Source organism: Phocoena phocoena, chromosome 7 (genome assembly GCF_963924675.1).
Source record: "Phocoena phocoena chromosome 7, mPhoPho1.1, whole genome shotgun sequence".
Classification (NCBI taxonomy): Eukaryota; Metazoa; Chordata; class Mammalia; order Artiodactyla; family Phocoenidae; genus Phocoena; species Phocoena phocoena.
In genome coordinates, this window is record NC_089225.1 from 100,716,488 (window position 1) to 100,734,174 (window position 17,687).

A 17,687-nucleotide genomic window follows, 5' to 3' on the forward strand; every position below is an offset into this window, starting at 1 on the left:
AAAAAACTAAAACTAGTACTACCATACGACCCAGCAATCCCACTACTGGGCATATACCCTGAGAAAACCATAATTCAAAGAGTCATGTACCACAAGGTTCGTTGCATCTCTGTTTACAACAGCCAAGACATGGAAGCAACCTAACTGTCCATCGACAGAGGAATGGGTAAAGAAGATGTGGCACATATATACAATAGAATATTACTCAGTCATAAAAAGAAACAAATTGAGTTATTTGTAGTGAGTGGATGGGCCTAGAGACTGTCATACAGAGTGAAGTCAGAAAGAGAAAAACAAATACCATATGCTAACACATATATATGGAATCTAAAACAAACAAAAAAATGGTTTTGAAGAACCTAGGGGCAGGACAGGAATAAAGACACAGACATAGAGAATGGACTTGAGGACACAGGGAGGGGGAAGGGTAAGCTGGGACAAAGTGAGAGAGTGGCATGGACATATATACACTACCAAAACAATACATTCTTACTTGAAAAGGTCTTGAGAATGGAAAGTGGAGTGGATGTAGCCATATGTAAATGATATGGAAATTAACTATAAATACACATGTGGCTTTGGCCCTCCAGAAAAAGAAACTTGCTAATGATTGCTGTAATAAACCCCTTAGAAGGTAGACACTGTCTGAACACTTGCAGACAGATTGTCATCTTTGTTCCAAATCAAAAGGCTTAAATCTGCCAGGAAAACTCCACTGGCTTTTCAGTCCCTGGTTCTTTTCACCCTTCAGAAGTTCCCTCATCAAAGCCCATGGGACTTCCTAGCCTTCCAACCGTCAGGAAGAATAGTTGCAGCATAAATATCATTAGCCGTAATAGCTACGTATTTGGGCTAGCATAACTTATATCAGCATGTGACCAATTTCCATAGCATTTATAATAGCAGTGATTTTTTTTCTTGTATGGGGTAAAATAACTATAATTCTCACCTATATTGATAAAAATACCAAAATAACTATAATTTTGTAATGGTAGAGAACTATGGCATTTTAGAGGATTGCCTAATCATGGCATCAGCCCTTCTGATAATGCATAAGTTAAACTGAAAAAGATATCTGGGGCCGGTTGTCACAAGCTGACAGCTCTTACCTATCCCGTTTCTGTGAATGCTAAGGTACAGAGGTAATTGAGTTCCAAAGCTGCTGCTACGTTTCCTTTAGGCAAAGGTAAAAGACTTGGCAAAGAAAGATATTGAAATCTGGATCAAAAAGTTTTATTTCATTAATTTTATTCTGTAAAAATTTACTTTACTGATGTTATTAATTTTCATTAATTTCACTCTGAAAAATTTAAAATGAGTCTAATCAAATTTGTATTGATATAATAAATTTGATATTTATTTTTTCAACAAAGATTTACCTTGTTTCTCTGTTCTAAATTTTTTTTAAATTTTTTTTTATTCAAAGAGAAAGTCACAAAAATTATAATCATCCTCATCAGTTCACTCAGTCCCATGTAATTAATTTTTTTTCATCTTGATCTTTTGTTAGCACTTTAACGAATTCATCAGTTTTCCATTAGAGTTCTGAAAATGCTTATTCATTCAGTTCAGCAGTATAGTCAGTTACCAGAAACCTGTACTTGTCAGAGTCTTTTCCATGAATTCCTTGAAGATGAAACCCTTTTATAGGAACATTTTTGCAAAAGCATCAGAGTATACCCAAAATTGTCTGTAAATGACAAAAGACTTAAAAATGACCACAGTTAAAGATTTGATGAAAGTTCATAATAATGCAATTGACAAGGAAATTTAGTTATTTCTGAGATATACATTTTAAAATAATAACTAGAATTATGACTTTAACATTATACCAGAACATATAAGATTTTTAGGAATTTCATGCAATGTCTGAAATGATTATATTAACATATTTCCATACAAATAACCCAAAGAAAGTTTAGTATTAGTTTTTTGTTCTTTTTAATTTTAATTTATTTACTTTTTTATACAGTAGGTTCTTATTAGTCATCAATTTTATACACATCAGTGTATACATGTCAATCCCAATCTCCCAATTCATCACACAACCATCCCCACCCTGCTGCTTTCCCCCCTTGGTGTCTATACGTTTCTTCTCTACATCTGTGTCTCAAATTCTGCCCTGCAAACCAGTTCATCTGTACTATTTTTCTAGGTTCCACATACATGTGTCAATATACGTTATTTGTTTTTCACTTTCTGACTTATGTCACTCTGTATGACAGTCTCTAGATCCATCCATGTCTCAACAAATGACCCAATTTCCTTCCTTTTACAGCTGAGTAATATTCCATTGTATATATGTACCACATCTTCTTTAACCATTCGTCTGCCGATGGGCATTTAGGTTGCTTCCATGACCTGGCTATTGTAAATAGTGCTGCAATGAAAATTGGGGTGCATGTGTCTTTTTGAATTATGGTTTTCTATGGATATATGCCCAGTAGTGGGATTGCTGGATCATATGGTAATTCTATTTTTAGTTTTCTAAGGAACCTCCATACTGTTCTCCATAATGGCTGTATCAATTTACATTCCCACCAACAGTGCAAGAGGGTTCCCTTTTCTCCACAGCCTCTCCAGCATTTGTTGTTTGTAGATATTCTGATAATGCCCATTCTAGCTGCTGTGAGGTGATACCTCATTGTAGTTTTGATTTGCATTTCTCTAATAATTAGTTATGTTAAGCACTTTTTCATGTATTTCTTGGCCAACTGTATGTCTTCTTTGGAGAAATGTCTATTTAGGTCTTCTGCCCATTTTTGGACGGGGTTGCTTGTTTCTTTAATATTGAGCTGCATGAGCTGTTTATATATTTTGGAGATTAATCTCCTTTGTCCATTGATTCATCTGCAAATATTTTCTCTCATTCTAAGGGTTGTCTTTTCATCTTGTTTATGATTTCCTTTGCTGAGCAAAAGGTTTTAAGTTTCAGTAGGTCCCATTTGTTATTTTTGTTTTTATTGCCATTACTCTAGGAAGTGGATCAAAAAAGATCTTGCTGTGACTTAGGTCAAAGAGTGTTCTTCCTGTTTTCCTCTAAGTGTTTTATAGTGTCCAGGCTTACATTTAGGTCTTGAATCCATTTTGAGTTTATTTTTGTGTATGGTTTTAGGAAGTGTTCTAATTTCATTCTTTTACATGTAGCTGTCCAGTTTTCTCAGCACCACTTATTGAAGAGACTCTCCTTTCTCCATTGTATATCCTTGCCTCCTTTGTTGTAGATTAGTTGACCATAGGTGCATGGGTTTATCTCTGGGTTTTCTATCTTGTTCCATTGATCTATAATTCTGTTTTTGTGCCACTACCATATTGTACTGATGACTGTGGCTTTGTAGCATAGTCTGAAGACAGGGAGTCTGATTCCTCCAGCTCCACTTTTCTCCCTCAGTACTGCTTTGGCTATTCGGGGTCTTTTGTGTCTCCATACAAATTTTAAGATATTTTGTTCTAGTTCTGTAAAAAATTCCATTAGTAATTTGATAGGGATTGCATTGAATCTGTAGGTTGATTTGGGTAGTATAGTCATTTTCACAATATTCATTCTTGCAATCCAGGAACATGGTATATCTCTCAATCTGTTGGTATCATCTTTAATTTCTTTTACCAGTGTCTTATAGTTTTCTGCATACAGGTCTTTTGTCTCTCTAGGTAGGTTTATTCCTAGGTGTTTGATTGTTATTGTTACAATGGTAAATGGGAGTGTTTCCTTAATTTCTCTTTCAGATTTTTCATCATTAGTGTATAGAAATGCAAGAGATTTCTGTACATTAATTTTGTATCCTGTCACTTTACCAAATTCATTGATTAGCTCTAGAAGTTTTCTGGTGGCATCTTAAGGATTATCTATGTATAGTATCACGCCATCTGCAGACAGTGACAGTTTTACTTCTTCTTTTCCAATTTGTATTCCTTTTATTTCTTTTTCTTCTCTGATTGCCATGGCTAGGACTTCCAAAACTATGTTGAAAAACAGTGGTGAGAGTGGACATCCTTGTCTCATTCCTGATCTTAGAGGAAATGCTTTCACTTTTTCACCATTGAGAATGATGTTTGCTGTGGGTTTGTCATATATGGTCTTTATTATGTTGAGGTAGGTTCCCTCTATGCCCACTTTCTGGAGAGTTTTTATCATAAATGGGTGTTGAATTTTGTCAAAAGCTTTTTCTGCATCTATTGAGATAATCATATGGTTTTTCTTCTTCAATTTGTTAATATGGTGTATCACATTAACTGATTTGCGTATATTGAAGAATCCTTGCATCCCTGGGATAAATCCCACTTGATCATGGTGTATGATTCCTTTAATGTGTTGTTGGATTCTGTTTGCTAGTATTTTGTTGAAGATTTTTGCATCTATATTCATCAGTGATGTTGGTCTGTATGGTTTTTTTGTAGTATCTTTGTCTGGTTTTGGTATCAGGGTGATGGTGGACTCATAGAATGAGTTTGGGAATGTCCCTTCCTCCACAATATTTTAGAAGAGTTTGAGAAGGATGGGTGCTAGCTCTTTTCTAAATGTTTGATAGAATTCACCTGTGAAGCCATCTGGTCCTGGACTTCTGTTTGTGGGAAGATTTTTTAATCACAGTTTCAATTTCATTACTTGTGATTGTTCTGTTCATATTTTCTATTTCTTCCTGGTTCAGTCTTGGAAGGTTATACCTTTCTAAGAATTTGTCCATTTCTTCCAGGTTGTCCATTTTATTCGCATAAAGTTGTTTGTAGTAGTCTCTTAGGATGTTTTGTATTTCTGCAGTGTCTGTTGTAACTTCTCCTTTTTCATTCCTAATTTATTGATTTGACTCCTCTCCCTCTTTTTCTTGATGAGTCTGGCTAATCAATTTTGTTTATCTTCTCAAAGAACCAGCTTTTAGTTGTATTGATATTTGCTATTGTTTTCTTTGTTTGTATTTCATTTATTTCTGCTTGATTTTTTTGATTTCTTTCCTTCTGCTAACTTTGGGTTTTGTTTGTTCTTCTTTCTCTAGTTCCTTTAAGTGTAAGGTTAGATTTTTTATTTGAGATTTTTCTTGTTTCTTGAGGTAGGCTTGTATAGCTATAATCTTCCCTCTTAGAACTGCCTTTGCTGCATCCCATAGGTTTTGGATCATCGTGTTTTCATTGTCATTTGTATCTAGGTATATTTTGATTTCCTCTTTGATTTCTTCAGTGATCTCTTAGTTATTTAGTAACATATTGTTTAGCTTCCATGTGTTTGTGTTTTTTACGTTTTCTTCCCTGTACTTCATTTCTTTTTTTTTTTTGCAGTATGCGGGTCTCTCACTGTTGTGGCCTCTCCCGTTGCAGAGCACAGGCTCCGGATGCAGAGGCTCAGTGGCCATGGCTCACGGGCCCAGCCACTCCATGGCGTGTGGGATCTTCCCAGACCTGGGCACAAACCCGTGTCCCCTGCATCGACAGGCAGACTCTCAACCACTGTGCCACCAGGGAAGCCCTGGGTCTTGTTTTTGTATCCATTCAGCAAGCCTATGTCTTTTACTTGGAGCATTTAATCCATTCACGTTTAAGGTAGTTATCGATATGTATGTTCCTATGACCATTTTCTTAATTGTCCTGGGTTTGTTTTTGTAGGTCCTTTTCTTCTCTTGTGGTTCGCACTTAGAGAAGTTCCTTTAACATTTGTTATAGAGCTAATTTGTTGGTGCTGAATTCTCTTAGCTTTTACTTGTCTGTAAAGCTTTTGATTTCTCCATCGAATCTGAATGAGATCCTTGCTGGGTAGAGTAATCTTGGTTGTAGTTTCTTCCCTTTCATCACTTTAAGTATATCATGCCACTCTCTTCTGGCTTGTAGCTTTTTTGCTGAGAAATCAGCTGTTAACTTATGGGAGTTCTCTTGCATGTTATTTGTCATTTTTTTCCTTGCTGCTTTCAATAATTTTTCTTTGTCTTTAATTCTTGCCAATTTGATTACTATGTGTCTCATTGTGTTTCTCCTTGGGTTTATCCTGTATGTGACTCACTGCACTTCCTGGACTTGGGTGGCGATTTCTTTTCCCATGCTAGGGAAATTTTCGAGTATAACCTCTTCAAATATTTTCTCTCGTCCTTTCTCTCCCTCTTCTCCTTCTGGGACCCCTACAATGTGAATGCTGTTCTGTTTAATGTTGTCCCAGAGGTCTCTTAGGCTGTCTTCATTTCTTTTCATTCTTTTTTCTTTATTCTGTTCAGCAACAGTGAATTCCACCATTCTGTTTTCCAGGTCACTTATCCGTTCTTCTGCCTCAGTTATTCTGCTATTGATTCCTTCTAGTGTAGTTTTCATTTCAGTTATTGTATTGCTCATCTCTGTTTGTTTGTTCTTTAATTCTTCTAGGTCTTTGTTAAACATTTCTTGCATCTTCCCAATCTTTGCCTCCATTCTTTTTCTGAGGTCCTGGATCATCTTCACTATCATTATTCTGAATTTTTTTCCTGGAAGGTTGCCTATCTCCACTTCATTTAGTTGTTTTTCTGGGGTTTTATCTTGTTCCTTCATCTGGTACATAGCTCTCTGCCTTTTCATCTTGTCTATCTTTCTGTGAATGTGTTTTTGTTCCACGGGCTGCAGGGTTGTAGTTCTTGCTTCTGTTGTCTGCCCTCTGGTGGATGAGGCTCTCTAAGAGGCTTGTGTAAGTTTCCTAATGGGAGGGACTGGTGGTGGGTAGAGCTGACTGTTGCTCTGTTGGGTTGTGCTCAGTAAAACTTTAATCCACTTGACTGCTGATGGGTGGGGCTGGGTTCCTTCCCTGTTGGTTGTTTGGTCTGAGGCAACCCAACACTGGAGTCTACTTGGGCTCTTTGTTGGGTCTAATGACAGACTCTGCGAGGGCTCATGCCAAGGAGTATTTCCCAGAACTTCTGCTGCCAGTGTCCTTGTCCCCACAGTGAGTCACAGCCACCCCCCACCTCTGCAGGAGACCCTCCAACACTAGCAGGTAGGTCTGGTTCAGTCTCCCCTGGGGTCACTGCTCCTTCCGCTGGATCCCAATGTGCATACTACTATGTGTGTGCCCTCCAAGAGTGGAGTCTCTGTTTTCCCCAGTCCTGTTGAAGTCCTGCAATCAAATCCCACCAGGCTTCAAAGTCTGATTCTCTAGAAATTCTTCCTCCTGTTGCCAGACCGCCAGGTTGGGAAGCCTGTTGTGGGGCTCAGCACCTTCATTCCAGTGGGTGGACTTCTGTGGTATAAGTGTTCTCCCATCTGTGAGTCACCCACCCAGCAGTTATGAGGTTTGATTTTACTGTGATTGCGCCAATCCTACCGTCTCATTGTGGCTTCTCCTTTGTTTTTGGATGTGGGGTATCTTTTTTGGTGAGTTCCGGTGTCTTCCTGTCAATGATTGTCCAACAGCTAGTTGTGCTTCTGGTGTTCTCACAAGAGGGAGTGAGAGCACGTCCTTCTACTCTGCCATCTTGGTTCCTAGTCCCACTATTCTAAATTTAAAGTCAAGTTCCATTCTTCCTTCTCCCCTATCTTTTCTCCCTTATTTCTTCATTCTCAATTCATTCATTTGGTCAATATCTATTTTCTGTACATTTTTTATATTCCAGTAACTGTTCTAGGAAGCTAGAGATACCACAATGAATAAAACAAACAATACCTACCCTCAGGGAGATTACATGCTAGTGGTTGAGGAGTAGACAATAAAAAAAATAAAAGTGAAAATTAAGAATGGTAGATAAAAGTGCTAAGGATAAAAAACCAGGCAATGAATGGAGACAGGAAAAGTGTGTAGGAGTTGAAATTTTAGAAAGAGTGGCATCAAGAAGTCAATATTTGTACAGAAAACTTGAAGGAAGTAAGAGGGAAAACCATGCAGATATTTGGGGAAATAGCACTTCTGAAGGAGGAAACAGCAATTGCAAAACTCTTGAAGCATATTCAAGGAACAGTGAGAAAGCCAGTGCAGGCAGAAAAGAGAGTAATGAAGAGAGTGCTAGGAAACTCAGAGCCAGATCATGCAGTTGTAGGAGAGAAGGTAAGAGTGGGTGGAGAATTGGACTTTACTAGAATTGGACTTTGCTAGAATGTTTAGCAAAGAAGTTACAATGAAACACAAGAGACAGAAGGGAGTTAATGTTTACAAAGGAATGACTATAATGATGAACCATGAAATTTAAACTTGGCAACGTGGGTGGTGAAGAATAAAGGGGATAAGAGAGAGTGGAAAGATGGTAGGATCCATAGGTTACATTTTTGGTGGGTGTGGGGGATTACTGGTATTAAGGTACTAGAGGCAGTACCATGGAAATATAGAAGGTGGTTGTTAGAGTAAAATGTTTGGAATTCAGTTTTAGGATACGTTGCAGTTATTAGTAAGAAAAAGAGCAAGGGCATAACCATGCAAGTGAATAGCTGATGGAGGATGGAGCCTGGAAAATATTGGAAAGATCATCTTTATGAATATTGAAAACAACAAGTATGAACACAGTAGCAGTGCTAGAAAAAGTGACAGTGATTAGGACCTATATTTAATGCGTGAGGGTAAGTGACCTGGGGCAGTAGATGTCTGCAACAGTGGGGGGTAAAGGGTGGGTAGTAAGTGATGGCATGAGATTCAAAGTCGGATGTTTTTATGTAAGAGAGAAGATGTACTGTAAGCAGCAAAGAGGAGAAAGAGAGTTTCAGGGGAAACAGGAACCTCAGAGGAGAGGTAGGTTTTCCCCAGAGAAAGAAGGTTAAAAAAAACATTCACAGAAGAGTTTGAGGATGCAGGGGATTTTGCTGATGACTGACCTTGAGTATCAAAGACAAATGAAAAAAGATATAGGATATGGGACAGAGTGGGAATTGGGGTCCAAAGAAGTGATATACAAAGTTTGGAGGTGTCAGTATGGGAAATGAGGGATGACTTGGAAGTCTTGTTATAAAGGACACCATCAGCTTAGTCCTAACTGTGCCCAAAATAGGTAGGGTCAAAAGGCTGGGAGTGTTGAAGGAAGGGAAGGGTTGGTAGGTGGTGGTCTTGCCGAAAGCATACAGAGTGCTAGGCCATCTGACTCCTGTCAAGGCATGGACTCCTACAAAGGGGTACAGTTGTAGTGCACCCTTCCAACGGTGGCCTGTAGGGGGCATTTGTGAGGAGGGCTCAAGCTACTTCCTGACTTCTGCTGAAGGAGGCTTCTTGCCAGGGAAAAGGGCAGTGTTGCCCTAATCCCAACTAGTTTGTCATCCACATCCTTGAATGATACTTAGAGCTTAATTTCTTATGCTAGTAAGCAATGTACTAAAACACTTATGAAAAAATACCTTTAGATCAGAAATAAATAAATCTGATGACTCAATAGCTGGGTATATGGTGATGCTGCAAAAAGGCAAAGATGCTTGCTGACTAGTGTCTGAGAGAAGTCAGGTAAAGAATATATATCCCAAATTAATATATTTCCCCAACTGCCAATCCTGATGCCAGAAATGTCACTGTTAGAGAATCAGGGAATTTCAACTGTAACTGAGACTTTGAGAAAAAGCAGCACAGTGTAGCAGAATGAGTGCAGGGTTTGCCAGCCCACTAATGTGTGTGCAAATCCTAGCCTGGGGCCTCATCAGCTGTGTTGTGTCAATTAACTTGCTCTCACTTTCTGACCTCCCCGTAGAACATTCACACATCACAGTGAAGGCAAGTGTCTGTTGGGTGGACATGTGTCAAGGTCTCATTTTGCTTAGGGCAAGCGTGGAGAGAGTCACGTGACTGATTTAGGGTACTAGGTGTGGCTGGCTGCATGAAACAGAAAATCAAAGAGAAAATGTAATGGGCAGGTGGTGTATGTGAACATCTGCAAAGCATGGCATATAAATATGTACTTAGACTTTAAGCTGTACAAATATCCTGGATCTTTCCATAATCTTGAATCCATAGTACTGCCCCATGAGGCATTTGAGTAAAAACCACTTATCAGAAACACTGTAGAGACAATTCCCCTCTAAGGCCTTAGATTATAGATTCTAGAATTCCACGAAAGTGTATGATAATTGGACAGAAAAGAGTCTGGGCAAAATTACAAAATAGGAAACCCTACATTCAGTGTTTTCCCCAAGGTGTGCAGGGCCTTTTCATTGCCTTTTAATCATTCCAGGATTGTCCCTCCCCCCCCCCCCCCCACCTATGACACACACACACACACACACACACACACTGGCCTCCCTTGGAAGTGACCCATACTGAGACTACATAAGCCTCCCACCACCCCACATCCAATGCCCCATCCCTCAGCTGAAACGGCCCTCCCCAGAGAGGCAGTGTAGTAAAGTGGTTAAGAACACAGGCTTTGGCAATTTATAATAATGGGTGACTTGGGAGAAGTTATTTAAACTTTCTGAGTTTTGCTTTTTCTGATGTAAAAGGGTGATAATAAGTGACGCTTGACAGTGATACAGTACAAACTGAATGAGATAAAGTGTTTAGTATCGTGCCTGGTGCAAAATAAATATTCAGTAAATAGCAACTCTGATTTATTTCCTTGGTTTTTTACGACCACTGTTGCTTTGTTGCTCTATATATTTTCTTGCTGCTGTTGTTGTCGATTCCCTGTTGATATGTCAGGATGCTGATAGCATCTACCCCTGAAGTGACGCACATCATGACAATTATGTACTGCTTAGCCCACTCAGGATTCTCTCTAACACGTGGACAAGAGAGAGGGCAGCTGAGGTATTCCCCCTGTGCCTAAGCCATTCACTTACCTGACAGTCAGTTTGGGGATCCTTTGGCCCCTCTCAAACCATACAAAATAGTAGCTGCCTTGTCTTCTGGGGACCAGGGTGACGTGAGAATAGGTAGATTGCTTCCAATATAGTAGATTGCTATAACTGTTTCTGACTGCCCCGTACATATCTCTTCTTTTTCAGTGCTGGTTATGGAAGACTTAAATGTTTGCATTTATATAAATCAAGGGTAAAAGGTATAAATATGATACCAAAAGTCTTATTCCATAATCATAAATATGAGAAAAACTACAGGCAAGCATTAGGTAGTGGGCTGCTAGAGGATGTTGCATTCTACAAATGTGTAGTATGGCCATATGTTTAAATTCCTTATTTCTTACCTGGATAGACTGTGGAAGGTGATGATTTTCTCTTTTAGCTCCATGCTGCTTGCTCCATAGTCACCGTCTCTGGTTTTCCAGAATGAATAACCCACAGTTGTCCAGAAATAACATTTATTAATCAACAACAAAACACACAATAGAAAAGGCCTTATAAATAAAACTATATATTTATAATGCTTTATTTTTTTTTGCTCCAATACTCCACAAAACACTACAGACAGTAACAAAATAATTCAATAAGTATTAAAAACTTTCAAGAGAATTATAGGACACTCTTTGTCATATGTGAGCATCAACAATGCCACAGCCATTAGATACACTATTAAACACTATCATAGATATCTTTCTTGAATAAGGGATATGATTAGTATTTTTACTCAGAAGTCATAACATTTACACATATCCATACACAAGAGAACAGCTCAGAGCTAGTGAAGTAGACACCCCAGTGAAATGGAATCACCTGCCTGTACATCATTTAAAGGTATAACAGTGTGAACAAGATAGAAGTCAACACACTAAAGAGAAATGTTGGTGTTTGCTTGGGGTGGGAGGGGTGAAAGTAGGGTAATTAATGAAAGCTGCTTACATATTTTCCATTGCTCTCTTAGCAATATGCTCCCTTCCCTTTTCTGCCTTTTCTTGGTTGAGGTATTCCAGCACTTTCATTAGCAGATCTTCATCCAAGTACTGTCTGTTGGGGGTATCGTCACTCTTCGGGGACCCCACAGGGAGCCTTTTGCTTACCAAGGCCAGTTTGTCAGTCTCCTGTGAGCTGTGTTGATTCAAACGCTCTTTGAGGGCCTGCTCGATTTGGTTCTCTTCCTGTAGATCATCTTCAGATGAGCCTTGACTAGGAACTCGCTTCACTTGGTTTGAATTCATGATCTCAGGATATTTAACTAGCATCTTGGCCAAGTACTCTCCTAATTCTTGATCCTTGTCGTTCAGCTTTTCATATGCCATTTGTCTGTTTTCAACATCTGGCATCCAGACAGCTTTGGGAAGTTGGTTTGCTTTAGACCTTCCAGGACCATAGGGGAGTCTTGACAGAACCTTCTCTCGGTTATACTGATTAGGAAAATATGGAGGCTTTTGATTTGCTGCATTTTCCATCCCTAAAAGATTTAAAATGTCCTCAACACTGAGCCCATCTGGTAGAGCCTCTGCCACAGCACGACCAGGTGTTTTGGGGTAGCCATTCTTGGAGAGCATCTTATTTTGGAACAGATCTGGATGGTCTAAGTCGACCTCTGAGATGTCTTGAGGGTCAAGGGGAATTTCAAGCTCCTGCTCTGGTTCCACTGATACATTTGGCTTCTCTCCAGTTTTGAGCATGTCAATTAAGTCTTCAGGGGGTATTTGTAAATTCCTTGAGATTTCAATCAGCTGATAAATAGATTGGGAATCAAGTGCTTTCTCAAAAAGCCTGGTTGCTCTTTCCCCGTTTTCCCCATTCTGTGACCTCCCACTTCCCGCAACATTCACTAACCTTTTCAGATAGGCAATTACTTTGGAGACATCATCTGAGAGTTGGTCTTTATTCTCTTTCTGGAAATCTTCATCCTGGAGGCCCAGCTGCCCTGAACGCTTCATTTCATCATTGATTTGTTCATTTTTTTCTATATTCTCTTTGCTGTCTCTTACCTCTTCCTGGGTTTGACTCTCTATTTTTTCCTCTACTGGGTTCCAATCTTCTCCCCCAACCACGTCTTCATAGGCAATGTTATTAGCCTTGTAGATATCATCTTCATCATCTGTGTAAAGTTTTTGCTCCTCATCAACCCTCTCACGCTTTTGGTTGTTTGGTCCCGTCAGTTTCCCCAGCTCTTGGAAGACAGATTCCAACGTAGCAAGGCTTTGAGGAGTATATTGTTCCTCTACTATTTCATTTGTGCGTTTAAAGGGGTTGTCCCTGGAATTCTCTTCATATGTAGGAGGGAATCTCATGTGCTTGAGCTTTCTCTCCGGCCACTGTTGAGTCTCATAATCATCAGGCATGTCCATTGGAAAGTTCTTTTCTGAATTCAAGGTATAGGGCTTGTTTTCTTTTGGTGCAGACTGGGGCTCATTTTCAGCCTGTCTCAAAGCTTCAAGTATTATCTTCATCCACTCATCTTCACTCAGGGAATCCCTTGAACTTTCTGGCAAGTCACCATTTTCTTTTTGTTGAAGGGGAACAGAGACACCTTGGTAGGGATTGTAGTCTAGGCTGCTTTCTTCTTTGTGAGCTTGTTGTCGGAGCTTTTCTATGTACTCCAAAGCCCTGATCATTTCAGGACTGGGAAACCTTTGGACATTTTCCAATTTGATATCTGGTTCCTTCTGAAGCAGCTTGTTTCTCTGAAATGAAGCTGCTTCAGCCTCAGAGAGGAGGAAAATTAAAGAGATGAGAGACAGGGCTGCTCCAAGCCAGTGAGTCTTAGCTTCTGCCATGTTTGAAAGATTTCCTTAAAGCACAGAAAACAGGAGTTAACACAAATGAAACAGACTAATAGACGCTATAGCAAAAGAGGTTATTGACCATTGAAGGGAAAAAGAAACCATAGTAGACATTATTCCACATTAATTTAGGATGACTCTTTTTAAAATCTATAAATATTTCCTACACAATCCTCGCAAGCTAACCACAGGAATCTTTAGCAAAATTGTTAGCCATTTGCATCAAATTTGTATGGCATTCTCTTGGTTTAAATAATAGCAAAATCACTGATAGGAAGTTTCTCAAATTTTATTTTTTAATTTATAAAACATGTTGTTTGTTTTGTAGTATGCATTGTTTCTGTTAAATAAAGACTTTCCAAGATGAGTCTTAGTTATCTTGTATAGCATTCCTTCTGAAATCACTGGCAAAAAAATTAGCTGGCTTAACTTAAAACATGCATGTACACACACACACACACACACACACACACACACAGAGTTATCTCCTTATCAAAAAGCATGTGATTTACTTCCTGAATTGTCCATCTAATTTGTTGTAGAAACACAGAAAGCAGCAGTGACATTACTATATATGATGAAGTGATACACCATGTTAATGTTAATCATACTGAATTATCTTGTGGATGAGTCCCATTCACATACATTTTCAGAAATAACTTGTTCTCACTCTGCCACTGAATCATACTATTAATTTTGGAAGGTCTATACCTTAATGACCTCCAGAATATGGGTCATCTCAAGTTCCAGCTAGTAGGTAAACCTAATGAAGTTTTTCTTTAAATATCCCCAAAGCAGTATTTATTTACCCATTGAATTCCAAAATATTTAATTTAGAAGTCTGGTATTTTATAATTACTCATCTTGATTGACATGTAATAACACACAGAGTATTGTCAGGACACACAAGCACAATAGCCAGAGTTACAAAAAGTAATAAATCCATGATATCCAGTGAAGTTTATTTCAGTGTAAATGTACTAAAATATAAACTGTTTAAAAATATCTGCACTCCATATTTCTTCTAATAATTTTATTGTGACTGTCTTGTAAAATGCAATCGTGGTTATATTTTTCCTCAGCCCTCAAGAGTGTATAGTAAATAATAACAGATGCTACAGAGAGAACATAAGCTTTCTTAACCAGTCTATTTCTGAACTTCTGAGTGTTCCGATTCAGCTTGACTTATGTCTGTGTCTATTTGGGTGTGGACCTATGAAATCTTAAATGACTCATACTGTTAGAATATCTTAAAATAACCACTATGAAACTCCCAATTTAGATAAATACAGACAATGTGTTGAATTCTTCCTACTTAAAATTTTTCATTCATTTTTTTCCTCCAAGCCCTGATAGTCTCACGTATGAATTAGCAAAAGGATTAGTTTTTACATGTATTACTTTTGGCATTGATAGCATTTAAACCTATTTTAATAGGTTTAGGTTGCAATTTTTGTTACAAATAAAGTAAATGTAAAAGAATTTTATGTTTGTTCATGATATTTTACCTGAATTATGGTTTTGTGATATATAAGCTAAGTTATGTAGGTACAATTATCTACTAGCTTAGACATCAATTGTAGAAAATATCATTGTTCACTGGATTATATTGGTATTTAAATAATGTTCTCAGTTTTTAGAACCTAAAAAAAAGTTGTAATTATAGAAATTTCTTTAGCACATATTTATTTATTAAAATGATTATTAAAATTAGTTAGTAAATATATACATTTATTTCAAAGATCCCCATTAACTTGACTACTTAATTTACTGAAAGGAAAATCTTTAAAGGCATGTCAGAGAAAATTTCTAAAATATTTGCTATGAATCAATGTTTACTAAAGGAAATTGTATTCATAAATTCTTAGGTTTGAGTAAAAGTACATTATGCATTCTTCTTTATACTATTTCAGGATTAATTTAGATTTGGAAATCAATTTTCAACATTGGCATTTGGACTAGTAGTTTTAAGAATCTTAGTGAACTTATTTTCTTTGAGACCATTAACCTGAAGTATATTTAACAGATGGGTTATGTGCTGGTCTTTAAAATCATTATCTTGTAGGTGGGCTTCGCTGTGGAGTTGGGGCAAAATACCCAATGCAGCTATTTAAACCACAGCCTAACAAGAGCTACTGTTTGGTCATTTATTCAGATTCAGTTTGGATGACATAGTTATTGCCTTTGAGTAAGACCCAAGGGATTTCTTTCCCAGGTAGCAGCTCATCTAAGTAGTGACGGTGGTTTCAACAGCTCTAATATTTTATAGAGTTTGAACTAAAGCCTTGTAAGTTAAACTGTCTTTTCTATTGAAATTAGACTAGAGCATTAAATGCAGTTGGATATATCAAATTTGAGCAATTCAACTAGTTAGGATGCAGAAAAAAGAAACATTTGTCCCATTCAAAATATTTAGCAAAATATTGCACAACCTCTTTCAACCAAAGCATAATAATAATAGTTTTTACAGTTATCAATGGTTTCCTCATACATTCCAAATTATGATCTCTCTGTAATCCATGGTCATATCCAACCTGTAACCCAAGATAATATTGCACCCTGAATAAACAAGGAAGCCCATTCTAATCTTACCTTCCTAGGACTAAAACTAGGAAATAATAACGTAAGCCTTTTCAGAGTATACCAATTGGGCAAATAATTTTATATAGTTAGTTAACTTTGAGCTCTTGCAAGGTAAATGTCAAAGGGAAAAAAAAACCTAATTCCAAAATTGGTTACTTCTATCACTAACGTGTTTAACAGCCTTTGAATCATTGGAAACCTACTGTTAAGAATATTAAGCATATAAATTATATCCTTGGCCTTGTATCTGGTTCTTAGGGGAAGAAACAATAAATTAAGGAAAGAAACAAAATATCAGGCTTGGTTAACTTTACATTAATAATGTGTATTGACACAAATATCCTAAACTTTTTCATGCTTCTTATATATGATTATGTAAATAGCACTATGGTTAGTAAATGCCTAACAGCAAGTGGTGTAAATCACAGATTCAATCATATGTACGTACACATACATAGTGTCCTTACATTGGCTGATGAGCAGCAGGTCGCTGTTCAGCTATTCTATAGACACAAGCTTGCCAATTGGTCTTTTTCTTCTTAGCTAAGAATTAAGGAGAGAACACGCAATTTAGAACTTTCAAGTAAATCAAAGGGAAAGGCAGTCTTACCTCTTTTTTATATGGCAGAGAACGTCCACAGCACGTTCCTCGTGGCCCGCTGCGTGAGCTGCTCGGACCGTTTCAGCACCCGGACAGCTCCTCGGCTTATAGGGAGCCGCCGCGCCTGACACCGCACTGCCACACTGACGTCACCGGCTCAGCCACAAACCCGAGCATAGGCGAGCTTCTTCAGAGACAAAATAAGCACTTTATATATCTTAAAAAAAAAAAAAAAAAAAAAAAAATGTTGCATGCTTACGCCACCTGTCTTTTTGTGGCAAAAACTGCAGTTTCCTTTTTTTTCTTTTATCAAAATCTTTGAGGCTTGAAATAAAATGCTTTGCACAATTTCCCTTAGAAAGAAAAATCCATCAGGTAGACATGGCTAATTGCAATATAATCTCGTCTATGTTCTAATAGCTTGTGATAAGTGTTTCCTATTGCTGTTGCTGTTGTAATCATCGTTATAAGAAAGTTTTACAGACAAGGACTATTTTTTTTTTTCCTTCAGTGGTCACAAAGAAATTACATTACCATTCCTCAGTATGCTCCAAGAGGAACAGAAGACACATTATGAATATGAAATCATATTTTATATCATAACCACAAGGAGCATTGTTTTTAAAACCATATTTATTTGAATAAAAAAGTTTTCTCTTTTTTATGTGAGTTACCTTTAAGGCTCTAATGAGTTGGAATTTTGCTTTAGAGCCTCAATATAATTTTGAAGTATTTTTAAGGTCTCAGGTCTAGTAATTAATAATTTTATATGAATCTGTCGGCATCTTTTACAACATTTGATCTCAAAAAGGGAAGTTCAGAAGTTGAAAATACTTCCAATAAGAAAAAAAAACATTCACTGTTTGAGGAAAGTGTGACACATATGTAACTGTAATTCATTTGTAACTAAAGTTATACTATGAATATTTTCCTTCTCCAGTTGAATCAGATGAATTGAATACCTTCCATAAATGGGACCAGTTTAGGGAATAATATAATACTTCCAACTC

At 37.6% G+C, this 17,687-nt stretch overlaps 1 protein-coding gene across 1 annotated transcript; it reads right to left on the reverse strand.

Annotated features, from left to right (window-relative positions):
* Positions 1–11,214: 11,214 nt before the first annotated feature.
* SCG2 (secretogranin II) lies at positions 11,215–16,784 on the reverse strand. The gene is made up of 2 exons (XM_065880747.1): positions 16,687–16,784; positions 11,215–13,501 (listed from the first exon to the last, which is right to left on the reverse strand). The coding sequence occupies exon 2, from the start codon at positions 13,485–13,487 to the stop codon at positions 11,637–11,639; it is 1,851 nt and encodes a 616-aa protein (XP_065736819.1). The 5' UTR covers positions 13,488–13,501; positions 16,687–16,784; the 3' UTR covers positions 11,215–11,636.
* Positions 16,785–17,687: the final 903 nt, after the last annotated feature.

Coding starts and splice junctions, on each gene's coding strand:
- SCG2 (XM_065880747.1), bottom strand. CDS start 13,487: ATGGCAGAAGCTAAGACTCACTGGCTTGGAGCAGCCCTGTCTCTCATC.